The sequence below is a fragment of the Fukomys damarensis genome, unplaced genomic scaffold, assembly GCF_012274545.1.
Source record: "Fukomys damarensis isolate Sample0158 unplaced genomic scaffold, DMR_v1.0_HiC HiC_scaffold_30, whole genome shotgun sequence".
NCBI lineage: Eukaryota > Metazoa > Chordata > Mammalia > Rodentia > Bathyergidae > Fukomys > Fukomys damarensis.
In genome coordinates, this window is record NW_022900942.1 from 22,510,657 (window position 1) to 22,528,548 (window position 17,892).

At 39.5% G+C, this 17,892-nt stretch overlaps 1 protein-coding gene across 4 annotated transcripts in view; it reads right to left on the bottom strand.

The window, feature by feature from the left end:
- Serpinb5 (serpin family B member 5) overlaps positions 1–17,892 on the bottom strand; it is a 34,006-nt gene that overhangs the window by 6,949 nt on the left and 9,165 nt on the right. The window contains exons 3-8 of one of the 4 annotated variants that reach the window (XM_010644878.2): positions 17,744–17,836; positions 17,302–17,461; positions 11,234–11,408; positions 8,074–8,211; positions 5,352–5,469; positions 2,898–3,040 (exon numbers count right to left, since the gene is read on the bottom strand). In XM_010644878.2, the coding sequence (XP_010643180.1) occupies positions 2,898–3,040; positions 5,352–5,469; positions 8,074–8,211; positions 11,234–11,401 (567 nt within the window). In that variant the 5' untranslated portion in view covers positions 11,402–11,408; positions 17,302–17,461; positions 17,744–17,836. Of the gene's footprint in view, positions 1–2,897; positions 3,041–5,351; positions 5,470–8,073; positions 8,212–9,081; positions 9,121–11,233; positions 11,476–17,301; positions 17,462–17,504; positions 17,603–17,743; positions 17,837–17,892 lie in introns of those variants that run through there. The other 3 variants (XM_010644879.2, XM_033757595.1, XM_019210780.2) reach the window with 3 other exon arrangements.

Sequence of the window (17,892 nt, forward strand, 5' to 3'; positions counted from 1 at the left end):
TGTGTGTGTGTGTGTGTGTAAATATATATGTATCTATATTACTAAACTTTTAATATGTATGTAGTAAATTTTTGCCAATTTAGTCTAGTCCTTAAAGGTGACACCACAGGACATGTGAAAAGTATAGCAACCACTCAAAAAATCCAAGAGTTGACAAAACCCATTCAAAGGAAACAAAATAAAAGTAATAGTATCTGCATTCAAAAGGAGGGTGCATCCCCACGCAGTCTTGAGGAGAGTTTTATTCTGTAATTAAATGAAGCACTGAAAGATTAATGACAGGCCAAACTCTTTTAATTCTGTTCAGAGAGTCTTGTGTTTTTAGGTTCTGATACAACCTAGCTTTATGATTTAATTGCAAGAACAAAGGAATCGCACACACTCCTTCTCTGTTCACAGAAGACACTCATTGCTTTCTTAAGTGTAAAAACTAGAAACCTTAGTGTGATCAACACAAAAGTCCAGGACTCACTAATGACTACGGCACTTCTTGATGTAGCCCTAAGGACTTAGTATGAGGTGTCATTGGTAACATGTTTCAGATTTCACTTAAACATATTTAGGCATCCCTAAATCAGGAAGGAAAGCAAACTCCGATCAAATGAGACAGAGGGCCTCTGTGATGGGTCAGGAGTGTGGCCCACACTCCTCACTGACTCACCCAGCTGTGACCAACCTACAGCCCTCCTTTCTTTCCTTCTTTCTTTCCTTGCTCTTTTTTTTCAATGAAAAGGAATTGTTTTGAGCCACATATAATAATAATAATATAATATATATGTATATAAGTAATCAAACTTTTTTTCTCATTGAGCTTATTGGTACTTTTTAAGAATACGGTACATTTACATTTATGATTTGGAAGTAATCAAACTTTTTATTTTTGTTTGTTTGTTTTTGGTACCAGGGATAGAACTCAGGACCTTTCACTTGCGAGGCAGGCAGCAGAACCACAAGGCTTAATCCCCAGACCCAAACTTTTTATTTCTTATATTTTTAATTGTGACATTTTTTTAAAGAAGCTGAGCCAGGGCTTTAGTTCAGTGGTTCCACCGCCTGCCTCTCAAATGCAAGGACCTGAGTTGGATCCTTGGTACCAAAAAAAAAAAAGAAGAAGCTGAGCTGCAGATTGGACACCACTGGCAAGCTGTGAATTCATTGTCCATTTCAGTTCCTTGAAAGACAACACTGAGAAAATAGAAAGGCCACACTTAAAACTCAAGAAACTATGTGTGAAAAAACTCTAACTCTGAAGAACCTCATGTCCCCTCGTGTCTCATATACACATCTGGTGCACAGGGCCAGTCCTGTCCCTCGCAGTCAACTTTGAGAAGACCACTCAAGTCAGGAAGCCAAACTCAGCAAGAGGGACTGGAAAGAGTACCTGAGTCCCCTCTACCACTCACTGATATTCTAAATAGGTAAGGATTAATAACAACAGTTGTTGTCCTCTCCCAGTGAAAATGCCCAAAAATGTCCAATCAGGTTTCATCTGACATTAACTGTTTAATCAAACTGACCTTTGAGATTGACTGCTCATTCATTCAACAAATGTGCAGGCACCTAGTGGGTGTCAGGGATGTAGCCAGGAACTGTATGCCTCAGGATGAATAAGGTACGGTCCCTGCTATTACACAGCCCATGCACTAGTGGAGGATGTAGTCAAGAACAGATTTTGCTGGGAAAAGTAAATTTGGAAATAGATATAGTATGAATAAAAATTCTTTGGTGATAAAAAAGAAAGAGGCATGGAAGCCAGTCGCTCTCACTTTGTAACTTGAAGGTCTTTTTCACCCTGCAGATTCTGGCATTAAAAAAGTTCTACTGTATTTGGCAAAAATAAGTGATTGACCCCGGGTGCTTTAGGTTCTGGGAGAAACTTGGAGACCTGAATTGAAGCATAGAAGCCACCAGGTAAATAAGCTTTCTTCGAGTACTGTGATAACAGAAGAATATCTGTAAGTCTCAGCTCTTGACAGAAGTCATCACATCAGTGGAGACCACATCACATTTTCATATGGACCCCTGGATTTTCCTATATTCTCCAATGAAATGGGCCAATTCTCCAATCTCGCTCCTTTGATTTAACTTATAGAAGAGGTACTTTACCTGTATACACCACTTATTTTTTAAATATTTTCATCAATGGAATTAATGAGGCTGTCCTGCAAAAGAAGCTTTTAATTCTCCCTTATAATGACTCCCAGTGGTGCAGGTGAGTAAACTATACTGTTTTTTCACAGCCAACAAATGCTTCAAAGTATCTTACAAATTAGATTAAAATATTAAAATTGGTGCTGAAGCATTTATCTAGCATTTTTGAGGCCCTGCATTCTATGCTTAGCACTGCAAAAGAAATACAAAATCAAAACAAATAACCAAACCATGTGCTTCCCTATCAGTAGGTTTTTAAAAATGAGATTATAAAGTTAATCAGGAACAAAACGCCCAAATGGTCAAGGTGACATAATAATTCAAAGGCCTCTGAAGTAGGACTTGGTTTGTTTTCTTTTCCTTTCTTGCTAAAGCTTCCTGTGCCCTCATCTTCCTCATGGGATTGAATTCCTGCACGCCTTCTGATGCCATAATTTCTTCAGTTTAGAGTGGGGTGCATCCATGTACCTACAAATGCCTCAAGCAGCTGCCCTCTACTAGATTTAAGAAATTATGGCAACATAATAAAAATAGAGTTTTTGCAAATAGTAATGGAAATGAGCCGGAGGGAGCAGAGAAGGATGGGAGGGGAAGGGGACAAAAAAAAGAATTAACATGCGTTATGTACATGTGCAAACTCCCTATGATAAAGGCGATCATTATGCATGGCAAACATGTACTAATAAATTTAAAATTAATTAAAAATTAGAGTAGTGATCCTTTCCCTGCTGCAGAGTGCCACATACCTTGCTGACTCTGAAAGGGCATTCCTTTGTTTCTGACTCAGGAAATTTCTTCATCCACTTCCCAACAAAGTAGGCAGCATTAACCACAAGGATTTTGGTCTGATCACTCACACTGTTGTCAGATAAAATGTTCTCAAAGTGGCCTGCAAACAGTTTCAGAGTTATTCTTCCAAACTGCATTTGCTATATGCATGCATGTTCATTCACTGGGCATTAGCCACTCAGAGTAACAGCATATATGGTCCAGTACCACACACCATACGATTTCAGGACTTTCTCTCCTTCTTCCTGACCACATCAGACTTACTAAAGAGACCTAAGATTGGAAGTCAGGTCTTTCTGACTCAAAGCCTGTGACAAGAAGCAAAAATACATGGTCTGTGGCTTTACATAAACCTAGCTCTGTGCTAAGCATTTTTACCTACACTTTCTCATTTCTTTCACAGTGGTCCTATAAGGCAAAGATTATCCCCATTTTATAGCTGAGAAAACTAGAGCTCAGAGCAATCAATGAGCTGTCATAGTTCACGCAGGTGGAAAGTATGTCCAGTACCAAGTTAATACTTCCCTTTACCTGAAGGCCCCCCACTCCTGCCTGCTCCTTGCCGGTAGGCCATTTGCCTCAAGGTCAACTGCAATCACCACAAGTTAGAATTCAACAGCGCTAATCCCGTAATAAAAAGATTTTCTTGTATTTGAATAACACCTGACATTTTTCAAAGACTTTTCATTTCCCTACTCTCTAATTTTCATATTAACCCTGAAGGCCTATCTGATAGACCTGCACTTGGTTTAATGTTCTACTGTCACCATCTTTAAATTTTTTTAAGTGCCTGCATTTTTATTTTTGTGCCAAGCACTGCAAATTGTGTAACTCATTCACCCAATGCTACATGTGTTAAATATGAAACAGAATCATTGAAGAAACTGAAGAAAAAAGAAGTATGAGTACCAGTAACTTAAATTCTGAGCTTCTATTTCCAATTCAAAAGTCTTTCCACTGACTTACAGTCTCTAGCCCAAAACCTTATATGTATTGAAATTTAAAAAAAAAAAAAACTTTGGGCCAGGGATTTAGCTCAGTGGTGCTGTGCCTGCTTCATAAGTACAAGGTCCTGGGTTCAATTCCTGGTTAAAAAAAAAAAAAAAATAAAAACTTTTGAGGGAAAATATAATTACTTAGAAATTCTAAAAGCTAAACTCTAACAGCAATGTAAAGAGGAGCTGCTCTGTGCTTTTAATTTTTTAAATTGTGCACATCCTGGTATTATATACATTAAAGTTTCATTTTCAAAGATAGACCCAAAGAAGCTTTATTCCAATAATATAGGCATTGATTTGTATGTATGTATTCATGTTTGTACCTGCAAATATATCTGTAGCTGCCATTTGTTGGTATATAGTATTTAATTTCACCCTCACAACCTGGATAAAATTATGTAGCGCATGCCCCATTTTACAACTTGATAAATTGAGGTTCCATCTCCAATTATCATTGTTCACAAGTGACAATGCCTGGATTTGAACTTAGCTCCTGAACAACACCAAAGTTCCTGTTCATTCTATATGTGGACTTTATCTCTCATGAGTCAAGGTCACTATGAGCTCTGCTCATTCTCACGGGAAGGTCTCCCTTACTCCAGAAATATATCCCTCCATAGCCAGCAGCAACTACCATATGCTTCAGTTCTTCACATTTGTCTACTATTTCCTAAGCAAGTACCTAGATGTATAATTATCATAAACATATCCCCCAGAAAAGGAGACTGACGAGAGTCCAAATCAACTTAGTTCCAATTCCTTTCAATCAAGGCAGATGACTCACAGGGAATTTCAATGGAAGGAGAAGATAGCAGGGCAGGGAGAGGCCCAGAGCAGCGCTTAGCAGGCTGCTGGAATGTGTAGATATCAAGAGACCTCCAGACTCTCAGAGAGCAAACTGGCATGAGAAATTGGGAGACCAAAGATGAGCTTCTGCTACTGTTTTATTTTATTTTGTTTTTCTACCTGTTTATTTGCCTAAAACTATTTTCCTTTTTTCTTTAATAAATCTGTAGACTTTCTGAGCTGGAAGGAGCCTCAAGTATCATCAATTTATATCAATTCTTCTATTTTCAGAGTTAAAAATGGCCTCATAATTTGCCAAAAGTCATGCTTTTTGAGGCCCCAGCTGGGGCTCTTCCAGGGCCTGTGGCAGCTCCAGGGAGAGCAAGGCAAAGTAAACTGAAACTGAAGCACCAACAACTTCTGCCAAGTGATGAGACCGTACAAGAAATGCCCAGAAATTCAAGTTGTTGACATGAATTGATGGGAAAGAATTTAGCTTGTGTCCTAAAAATACTGCCCAATGAATCCTCCAGATGTTCAGTTTTCTATTACTTGGAGTGAGGATTTATGAGAAGGGAGGTTCTGTTTACTTGGCCATTTATAGCAAAACAAGTAAAAGATACTTGCCATCTGTGAGATCCTTAATGGAGTTGTTGATCTGAACTTTCGTCTCATCCAGTTTATCTTTGAAATCAACAGTTTCCAACTCTTTTGCATATGGTCTCTTTGTAGAGCTGAGGAATTCCTGAAAATTATATAGTTCATAAAGTTACAGAGTACTTAAGGGCTATAATCAAGCTATTATACTGTTACACTGTTCTTACAAAAGAATTTTTAAAAATCTATTGCTATGGATACACTTTAAGAATTAGTAACACGATATGAACTGAAAACTCCTGTACAAATGAGAGAATTTTCTTTGCACTCAGTATGTTATGTCTTCAATTATAAGACATTGTCAACTCTTAGATGCATCCATCAATTTAGTATTAACTTTCAGGAAAATAAAAGAAATACTCTGTTAAATGAACACAACTACTTTGTAAATAGGGAAGGGTGAGGGGGATGAAGGGAGGGCAGGGGTATGGGGAAAAACAAGAACCAAGATATATCATATAAAGGTACAAGATCCCAGTGATGAATGTAACTGTACTGTTTGCTTTAAATGTACCAATAAACTTAATGGAAATATATATATACATATATATATAGATATATATCTATATATCTATATATATATGTATATATGCATACAACTATAAGAGGAATTCCAATTTCAGAAATAGATAGATACAGGGAGACAGATAAAGATAAAGAGAAATGCACTTAAAGAACCATCTGCAGAAATATTTTATCCTTACTGAAATAAATATTCTATAAATCCTTGAAACTCAAGGTACAGTCCAAGAATCAGATGCCATTGTGTCCCTTGGTACCTTGTAAGAAATGAAGATTTTTAGGCCTCACCCCAGACCTACTGAATCACACCGCATTTTAATAAGATTCCTAGGTGTTTTATCCACACATTAAAGTTTGAAACAGTATCATAGGAAGTTTACAAAATCCTAAATCCCATCTGCATTGATCTCGGTTCAGAAGATCTGAGGGATTAAAATGAAATACATACATATAGCAACTCCCCAGGATAAATGTATTCATTATGTATCTCAAACAAGTACTAAGAAAGGGAAGACAAAGGGAAGGCAGAATGAAAGAAAGAAGGGAGGGAGAGAGGGAGCGAGAGAGGAAGACGACTTCTAGAACTCTCCAGAAACTGGTAAAACCTACGGGATTAAAACCAGGGGGAATATATTAAGGGGGATAATTGCAATGTGTCTTACTGTAATGATTTTTTTAATTAAAAAGAGAGAGAAGTGAGGCCTGGAATTCACGCTTTTAGAAACATCAGATAGTTCTGATGTAGATGGCCCTTCTCGGACAACACTTATTTTGTAGTATTACCCAATAAATTTTCAGGTGCTAAGTACCAACAGAAGAGATGGAAATCGGTCAAAAAGAAAGAAAGAAAAGGAAAAGAACTGTAAACTCCTAGTGTGAATGAAGTAATTCCAAATGTTGAATTGGAAGTTCAACCATACTAACTACACATAAATGTAATGTCATGTCACTTGCTTATAGGCACAGGGTGCCTTGAATTTCTCCACAGTATCTACAGCCCTAACCAATTAAGTTAGCTTCACTTAATTGCAACCCAACCGTGGAAATGACTGTTGTCATTCACTGAGAGAGTTGGTGCCGCCTAAGAATATGAGAAAGCCTCAGCAAGATGAGGACCTCCGTTGTCCTCACTGCAGTAAAACGTGGTAAGCATCTCCTTAAGGTTCACCTAGGGAGCAGTCAAAATTTTTCCCTACCCAGGATCAACCCACATTTCAATTTTGTTTAATTTCCCAGGTGATTATTGAAACAAAAGTGGTTGTATTTATGTGTCTTCCAGCCACAAGAATACAATGACAATATCTAGTGACTCATGTCCTCAGAAGTTGGCAACCACAAGAACCAATACCTACTACAGAAAGTTGTAAGGTAATGATAAAATATTTAGATAGTAGACTAGCTTTTAAATTTAGTAAGTTTGAATCTACGACTATCCATAGGAACTAAATCCGTTGTGTATTACTGAAGTAGAGTGGGAACCTCTCTGTAATCTAAAATTTTGACTATGTATTTCAAGAAGAGCTTAAAAATATTATAATATACCTTGAGATCCAAGGTAAGAGGATGACAATGTTCTTTATATGATTGTTTCAAGAAATGGCTGAGCCATAAGAACTGGAGCTACTTTGTACAGACACTATCTGGCCATCCTAGTGAAACAAGCAAAACTGTTACTGATGCAAATTGCTAATTCATATTCTTTTTCTTATTGACTTTGAGAAGCATTAGGAACATACTGTGCACATAAGTAAATGAGATGGAGGATTTAAAGCACGGTCAGACCATATGCCTTGCTGTCTAAGGAGAAAGTTTAAAACCTGAGTTGTCTTACATGTCCTGTCTATAGAGACACATTTATTAGACAGTTAATTACTCTATTCCCCATGCTCTCCACAGGGAAGAGGAAGAGTGACATTCATGCGTGTTTGAGAAGGAAAAGGGGAAGCCCACCAGGTTCTCTATGTTTTACATTAGAAGAGGTGTCTGCTCTCAAGTCCCACTACATTCACCTTCTTTGCTAAGCTGAGCTTATTTTAAGAAATCTCAGATCATAAATGAACATTCTAGAAATGAATTTCACTGGAAAAGAAGGGGGGGGTCAGTCTAACAATGTGAAATGCCACTCGGTAAAAAGTTAAATCTTGATAATAGCTTTAAAAAAAAATCTTACTGTAGAAGGGTTCAGAGATTTGTCTACGTAGAGCCGCTTGATTAGTTTCAAAGAGTAAAAGGAACTAAGTTTATTTACATCCGAGGTAACTGTTTGAAATCCAAAGGGCACATCTTTGACATTTTCAAAATGAAGGACCTGTCAAGAGAAAAAGTCCATTACCAAGAAGCATTACCTATTCCTCCTAGACAATCCATCTCCTTGGGGCACATAGTATCTCCCTGCTTAGGTGTTCCATAAAGCAAGACTTCTGAGCCCCTGCACCATGGACATTTCAGGCTGAACAATTCCTATTAGGGCTGTCTTGGATATTGCAGGTTTCTTAGCAGCATCCCTTGCCCTAGATGCCAGTAGCCTTCTACCCTCATTCATGACCATCAAAAAGTCTCCAGACATTGCCAAATGTCCCCAGGATGGGAGGGGGAGGACAAAGTTGTCCCTTGTTGAAAAACACTACCATAAAGGTCTCTTCCTGGTTGGAAGTGTTGCCCTTTCTTCAGAATGATGCTTCTGAGGTTAATGCAGAAAGAATCTGAACAGGGGAAAATGAAGCTGGATTCTACCTTCTATTGAATCTAGAGACCAGAAAAGAGAAATTAACATGAGAGAGATTATCACTAGACTGGTATCAGATTCCAGGACAGAGGTACCTCTAGGCAGAGTCTGGTCTCCTTGTATTCTTCACCAAGTGCCAAATGAACTGATGTACCACTTCTAACAAGAAACTATAAGTGATGGGCCCTGGGTGGGCTGAGTCAGATGGCCTTGCCTTTTACACCTGCTAGAAATGAAATCTTCTCCAACTCTCCAGAGCCTCACATGTCCTTCTGTAAAATGGACTGAGAATACCTAACATTTGAGTTGTTCTGAGAATGAAGTATACTTAAAACACCTAAATTATCATATGGATTCAAAGCTATGCTATGGACTATGCTTATTACTCTTCTAGTAATATTCTAAGCCAACTAAAATTAGGATGCTGTCATTTGGAGGCTTTTACTCCTTTACTTTTGTTCCAACCAGCACTCCAGCACTTCCTCTCCTTTGTGGCACTGCAAACTGTGAAGTCAGCATGAAATGACACCGTCCTCACATAGCTCACAATGGCCATGCCCCAGGTCACAGCACCAAACCAGCACATTGTATCAGTGAGTCACACAGCCTTAGCTCTGCAGGGTCAAACTGGCTCTTCTAAGCCAAGGAATGACGACTCTCACCCCTAATGATGGGTAAACAAGACCAGAAAATTAAAGAGCTCAGGTAACTACTACTAGGAAGTCAATTGCGTGTACTGAGATTTTTCTTTATTACGGTGAGGAAGAGATTCACTACCAGAAACTGTTTGGTTTGGTTTGGGTCTCTCCCTTTGTTTCTTTTCTCTCTTTCTTTCTTTCTTTCTTTCTTTCTTTCTTTCTTTCTTTCTTTGCTTTTCTCTTCTTTTCCTTTTTTTTTACATACTGGAAATTGAATCCAGAACCTCTCACACTTGCTAGGCAAGCACTCTGCCTCTGAGCCACATCCCCAGGACTTTTTATGCTTTTGTTTTGAGATGAGATTTTGCTAAATTGTCCAGACTGGGCAACTCCTGTGTGATCCTCCTGCCTCAGCCTCCTGACTAGCTGGAATTACAGACATGTACCACCATACCCTGCAAAGAAGCTCTCTTTTTGGTCCTTGAATTGGAGACTGGACTAAAGTTTCTTCTTCCCAGGACTGAGGTTTCTTTTTCAAGCCCCACTCAATTTCAAGTGTAAATTATTCATCCTGACCTAAATAACATTTTGGGGGCTGGGGATTTAGTTTAGCAGGCCTGCCTTGCAAGCGCAAGTACCCGAGTTCAATCCCCGGTACCAAAAAAAAAAAAAAAAAAAAAAAAAGAGAGAGAGAGAAAAAAAAAATAAATAACATTTTTTGGTCATAGCTTTTGGACATATATGCATACAAAAAGGTGTTCTCTTTTTAAATGCTTATGAGCGTATGGAAAGAACCTAGAGTAATCAATGTAATAGTGGCATGGAATTAGGAAGATGCTAAGTACATTGGGACTTAAAATGTGACAGTCAGGAAAATCATCCCATTTGCAAGTCTGAGAACTTTAAAAGCTAAACAACCATAGCCGAAAGGGAACTCTAAAACATCTACATATATGTATCTCTTGAATGTGTGTGTATGCCTGTGTGTAAAACATGTTATTACATGCTTCTCAGTGAGAATCCAAGCCCCCTGAAAATATTATAAAAATATAAAAGTAACATTCATCTTATTTATCTATAATACTAGAAGGTAGATAATTTAAATTGCAATTTCTCTATTAAAGTAAGTGTGGATTGCCGGGCATGGTGGCGCACGCCTGTAATCCCAGCACTCGGGAGGTTGAGGGAGGCGTGATTGCTGTCAGTTCGAGAACAGCCTGGGCTACATAGTGAGTTCCAGGTTAGTCTCAACTACATAGTGAGACCCTGTCTCAAAGAAACAACAACAACAAAAAAAGTAAGTGTGGATTTATTCTAGGGTAGAATGCAATTGACTTTGAATCCTAAAGCATGATAGTATAAATAAATTGTGTGTTAAGGTGAACTGTTTTGCTCCATGTCTGAACATGGAGTAGAGAAGAGGAGGCCTACATTCACACTCTGCTCAGGGTATTTATAGTAGAATATTTAATAAAAACCATCTCCATTGATCTTTATATTATAACAGATGAGCAGTGTCAGGTGACTTGCTGAAGGCCATTGGTGAATGGAACACCTATGATTGCCTACCAGAGCCCCAGATTCTACATCACAACCTGCACCTATCCTGAACATGGGATGCAGGACACATCAATGAGCTTTCGCATTGAAAAATAGATTAAGAGAGCTGGGCCCCTTGGTTTGCACCTATAATCTTAGCTACTCAGGAGGCTGAGGCCACTGGATCCCAAATTCAGGGCAACTTAGTGAGAACCTGTCTCAAAAATAAAAATAAAGGTAGCTCAGTGGTACAATGATCCTGGGTTCAATTCTCAGTACTAAAAAACAAAATAGTTTAAGAGAGTCTTAGATATCGCACAATTCTTAGTCTTGAGCAATGCTGATCGCAGTCTCCATTTACTTTCCAGGCCCTTCCTATGGATCCTAATAACTGTATACCCACTTAAAACAAGACATAAGGGGCTTACCTGTCCAATTTCATTTGCTGTGTCACCTTTGGCACCTACTTGAGCAAGTGATAGCGAGGTGGAGAGACAGATTGGAGAGAAAAGGACATTGCCTGCTGGCTCCTTGTCACACAGTTGTTTGAACAGGTCAACAGCAAAAGCCGAATTTGCCAGCTGCAGAGCATCCATTGTGGTCCTGAAACCAAGGACAAAGGAAAGGTTATTTCTAAGACATACTTGCAGTGTTCTTAACTGCATTCTGCCAACACAGTAAAAATTCTATTTTAATGAAGTAATGATGAGTAGAAGACTAAAAGAAACCTTCCATAAATTCAAAAAGAAAGCTATTTGTAGGGAAACTTCTGGGCAAATGCCCTAAGTCATATGAGGTCTGTGTGCATGGAATTGCTCAGAATCTCCAAATTCAGCCCTGCTGAACCACAATGGCCTTGGTCTGAAGCCCACCCACCACACCTCTTTCTCCGCAAGTGATCAGAGCCGTTGACAGCCCTGAACAAAAGCAGTTGGATTTATTTATCACATATTGTTTTGATTAGAATTTTGGTTCAATCATACAAAGTTGTCATTTTTGTAGATCACACAGTAAAACTGCAGTCATTTTGTGTGATTCAATTGAATACTTGTTAAATGCTGTAAGTTAAATTATGTCCTCCAAGAAGACATACTGAACCCCTAATCTCTAGTCCCTGTGAATGCACTGTAAGATCTTTGAGACTGAAATTAGCTAACATGAGATCATATTGGAGTTAGGTAGACCTTAATCCAATGACTAATGTTCTTATCAGAACAGGAGGAAAGACAAAGAGGCAAACACACAAAGAAGGAAGATGATTTGTGTGCACACAGACATGGAGAGCAAGCAGGACACTGAATCTCTTCAGGCAAGACATACACCCTGGTATCAGAGAGAAGGCATCATTACTCAAGAGGCCTTCCTTAGCCAGAAACTACAGAAGTGTTAGGCTCAAAGCCATGAATACAATTACAACTTTCATCTTATACCTGGACAGAAATTCAAAATGTAAAGATATGAGGCTAAGGTAAAGGAGTGGGCCACTTATCTTCAAATATCTCTTTAGAATTCTCTTTTACAGGACATATGGCTTGTGTGTACACCAAATTTAAAATATTATATTGTAAAGTCTGAAAAAGGAAGTTTATTAACAAAACAATAATGATGATGATGATGTTTTGTTGACCCTCTTCATGTTCACATCATCCCACTGACTTTCTCCTTCTCTTTATGCCACTGATAAGTACAGGAAGTGCACACTGGAGAGTACGCCTGTTACAAATCTATCACAAGGTAAGCTAAGGTCCTGGTAGGCACTGGGCATTGTGCTGTCATTTAAGCCCACACAGCCTACTCCTTCTCCTCTTGGGGCAAGGTCTGCCCAAAAGATGACACCTTACCCCAGTGGAAGCTGACCAGCATTAGGTAATATTAAGACCAGCAGTGTCCTGAGACAAAAATGGCAGATGGGGAATATTTCAAGCAGAGCACTCGCCAATGGGGAAATTAAAAGAAACTTCACAAGAGGCTTGGGCAATGTGGGTAAGAGACTTTCAGAACAAGAAGCCTAGCTTCCTCCAGCAGCAAATTTGACAATGACAAAGCTGAGTTTATTCACATCTACAACTCAATATGAACATGAAGTAATGAGAAATTTCTTCACCAGAGAGCCTAAACTTATAACCCTTCAAATTTTTCAATGTTTCTACAACCTGAGGCTTAATCACACTGATAATATGAAAATACAAAAATTGTTCTTTAACAAACAAAAGTAGTTCTTCCTAGCATATATTTACTACCCCTTAAAAAGAGAAATCAGAGTAATTGTGTAAGTTGATACTAAATCACAATTTTTCTGATTTCCTTTGTGTAGAAAAAATGTTTAAAAGTATGGATTACACTGGTGACAGAGTTTGACTATAAATACCTAGAAATGAATCCAGGAAGTGAATAAAAGGGTGAGAGAATATTCATTTTACCATTTTGTTCAGCCAAAACATTATTCATTCATTCATTGTAACATTTTGAGATACATTTAGCCTATATGACTCCATGACTACAGGCTCATTTGGCTTTAATACAGCAAATTACACAATACATTAAGTCTGTATTGCAGTACAAAGCTTAGATGCAGATCCTTGTTGGAGGATGTAAATTTTTACCATTTGACATCCAGAGGCTTTGCCACCAGCCAAGCACACTTTCAGTGAGTCCCTTCTTTTGCATGGTATTCCTTGGGGCATGAGTCTAAACCCATCTGCCTTCTTGTCCATATGTTGATTGGCTCCTTTTTCAAAAAATTCTCCTTGGCAGTGGAGAAAGGCATGCAGCCCTAATATCTAAGATCTCAGCTACAGCAGCATTGTTTGATGCTGGACAAAGTATCAAGAAAAGTTTATATATGAGACAATGTAGTGGTGAGCAATCACCAATTATGAAATTAATCAATAATCATGAATCCAATCATCTGCTCCCTAATTAGTTTCAAGTGACCTAAAAACACTATAAAATTGATCTGATCTGAAATAGCTGAAGATATGACTTTGGCCGCAGCCTTTGCCACTTTTCTGTGTTATAAGATGATTAAAACATTCAAACAAAATCTCAGGAATGCTAGTGATACTCACCTAGAAAAAAAGTGTAAAGTTCCTACAAAGACCGTTTGGATAACCAAATACTATAAAAAGTGTAAAAAAAAAGGTAAAAAAGTAGAGATTAACAATTACTATACAATGCATTTATATGTACAGTGGTTTGTGTTAAAAGTGTAAAATCACTACAATAGTTTTGAAATATTCTTACAGAGAAGGCTTCTTTTATTTTCATGAAAATTGTATAACAATTTTAACAGATAATTCTGTTCATAGGTCTAACAGAAAACACTAAACCTTTCAAAGTCACTTCAATGCTTAGAAGACATTTTTATTTTAACCAGAGAAAAGTGAAGCAAAAATGGAAGTAGTGATACAAATGCAGTTTTAACAATTTTCACTAAAGTAGCTTGCTTTTTGCAATTTTTTCCAAAGGTATTCTAAAATCATAAACCTCTAAAGTAGAATAAGATCTTATAGTGGGATCTAGCCTTGGCCCCACCTTTTCATTTTGCAAATGAGGAAAGTGAGGTGGACAAAGATAAAGTGATTCTCCCAGGCCACCCACGCAGGGAGTGAGTGGCAAAACCAGATATGGAATTCATTAGCCCCTAGCCTGGTTACTTCCCACCACACCTACCACTGTCTTCCCTGGCAATTGTGTCTTTGCTGGCATTTGTTCCCTCCAAAGTCTCTCAAGTTCCAGAAATACTAGGTCCTAAATTACCCCCTTTAAAGATATCAAAATATGCCAGGATGGTGGCACACACCTGTGATCCTATCTGCTTGGGAGGCTGATGCAAGAAGATCACAAGTTCAAGCCAAACTTGGCAGACCCTGTCTCTAAATAAAATTGATAATGGGAAGACGGTTCAGCTTGGTTAGACAGCACCCCAAGTTCAATCACCAGTACAACAACAAAAGATATAAAAATATCCCAAGTGGCTGTGTGTGTTTGTGTTTGTTTTTGCTTTCAGCAACACAAGCTTTTTCCTTATGAGTTTCCTACTTAAGGAGATCTGTTTTTTTTTTTCTGTCATTTAAATCGCAAGTTCTTAATATTCTAATGCTTTCATTTAATAAATACTGAGTACTATGAAGTGCCAGACAGTAAGTTAGGCATTAAGAAATCAAAGATGAACACAGCATGGCTCCTGCCACCACCAGGCCATCAACTAGTGGCATGATAAGTGCGATGAGTGTTTTGACAGCATGCACAAGTTACCATGGGATCCCTTAGGAACACCCAAGCCATACTCGAAATGCTCATGACATCTCAGAGATCATGACATCTAAATAAGCCACACTAAGGACCTAGGGCCAAGCTCTGAAAGATTAGGACTTAGACATGCAAAATGTAGGCCAGAGAGAAATGACACAATTTAGAGACTGCAGTTGGCCCCAAATAAATGGAGACCCATGTACTAGGCTGGGGGAAGGGTGCTCACTTCTCTGGACTTAAAGCGTGTCACTGTTCCCTCTATAAAGATTTTTCTAAGTTTGAAATGTATCTGAGCCAATGGTCCTCAAATCTCTTGTTTTCAAATCATTTTGATGAGACGAAGGCCCTGTGGAAAGAACAATCACATGTCCTCCTTTGCCTGGGACTGTCCTGGTTTAAGTCCATTGTACTGACTGACATAAGGGATAATGCCCCTCTGACTTTCAAGCATGTTCTTACTCCAGCACTACATGTTCACCCCACACACACAGTCCATCTACCACACCCTCCTGTACACAGGCGCGCGCGTGTGTGTGTGTGTGTGTGTGTCTGTGTGTGTGAATACATTATGGGCATATTTTGCCTGGGACTGTCCTGGTTTAAGTCCATTGTACTGACTGACATAAGGGATAATGCCCCTCTGACTTTCAAGCATGTTCTTACTCCAGCACTACATGTTCACCCCACACACACAGTCCATCTACCACACCCTCCTGTACACAGGCGCGCGCGTGTGTGTGTGTGTGTGTGTGTCTGTGTGTGTGAATACATGTTATGGGCATAGTAATTTTCACTGTGTCTGGGCATTGTGGATATCCTTTAGCCCAGCCTGTCTTGTTTTACAGAGGGAGGCACATGCTGAAAAGCTGTTCTTAGGAGTTTAGTGTAAAAAAGTCTTTAAATGCTACACTGAGAAGCTTTGCCACTCACACATATGATGGAATACTTAAAAACACAACCCCTATGGCTCACATTCCAGTTCTAGAAGGAGAAAAATCAGAGCCAGATTAAGAAACTATGCCACTTTTGTAGCTTCCACAAAGTGAAAGAGTATCATGATGATTAAATGAAGTGATTGAGTAAATGTATGCAAAAAAGAGCTCTATTCTCAAAAGAGTCCAATGCAGACATTAGTAATAAGGTTAATTGCTTTAATTTCTGATGGTGTAGGAGTTTCTGCTTTGCTCGCATACTCTGAAACATCACAGCTGCTCCTGTTTCTTCAGAAGCCTGGCCTTGACCCCTTGACTGCTGCTACCTAACAGCAAAGGCGTACCAGACAAAACCACACCAGAAGAGCCCAGATTGCTGAGACTGCACGCTCCAAAGACCGTCTGCAGCTCAGAGGGATGGAAGTGGCACCATTCAAGGATTAGGAATCAAAAATATAAAGCTGGTGACTCATTTTCTATGGAGAGTTTTAACCTCAGAGAAGCTCCTAGTTCTCCACCCATCCAAGAATCCATCAAACACTTGCACTTACAGATGGCGACTGACCCACAGAGCCCACCTAATTGTATTGCAAACCTCTTGAGAGATACAGAAGATGAAAACCATACTAAGAAAATCCATAGTGTCACGGAAACATCCCAGAGCTGTGCGTTTCAAGGCCCAATTCTGTCTCAGTGATGCCACTTTCAAGCGGTGACTCTGGATACTACTTCACTTCTGTGAGCCCCATCTATGAAATGAGAGGGCTCAGCAAAAATATGTGAAGGTCCCTCATTTTTGAGCATTCTACTACAAGTCTATGGGGCAGCCTGGCCTGTTAAATGGCTTCGTAGTGTGATGGGGCTTAAAGGAAGCTATTTTTTTAAATGTAGAGCTCATGAGGAAGAAACTACCACGAGCCAGATCAGTTTAAAAGTCCAAGAATCCACATTTGAAATATGCAAATTGTTTAAAATACGCTGAAACCCAGAAAGAGGGAGGGAGAATATTTTCTATCTAGAAGAAAGCAGTTGCCGGTAGATGAACACTGATCTTAAACACTGATGCTTGAAAATACGCAAAAGCAGAACAGTCCACAAGTCTCATTTTCAACCCCACAGTACCCACAAGAAAGAGGAGTCCGAACACACAACTACTCAATTTTCTCCAGGGCGGGGTACCACACCCTTTCTGAGACTGCAAATTCATCCCGAATTCAAGGTAGGGCTGAAAATGTCCTCAGTGAATCACTGCTGAGGCCGGATCACCACCAATACCTTCTCGCCATGGTGTCATTTTTTCATATCCTTACCTTGTGTAGTTGAGAGATTTTACTTCCTACGTGGCATCCCTGAGCCCCAAAGGACAGAGAGTTGGAACTGCAGCCCAAGTGGGGAATGAGAGGCAGCAGCAGTGCTATAGGTTACCCATTTTGTCCACGGCCTTCACCTCCAGAGCCAGCTTCAAGGAGCCTAAAAAGAGAAAACATCAGCCCCAAGACTTCATTTTGCTTACCTGGAGTTACGGAGATTCTGGAAAACGCCTCAAGAAAGAAGGCAAGCAAGGAGTTCGGAGACCAGGGGGTGCAATCAATGCTCTGAGGGGCGCGAGCGAAGCTGGTTCACCTGAGCCGCGCCCGCCACTCCCGCTGTGACCAAGCCCACGCTGCTCCCGCCCTGGGCCACGCCCACCCTCCACTCCGCTCCTACAGAGGCCTCTTGGCAGCCTGTCTGAGATTGAAAGAAATGACTCACGCTGAAGTTGCTGCTGTCTGCACAGCTTCTAAAGGTCTCCGACGTGCTCAGGCAGGAAGGGCCTGTTGGTGGATCCTGCCCCGAGCTGAATACCTGCATGCATAAGTAAATAAAGGCAATCCTACTAGAGAACACAGGACCGGAAGGTG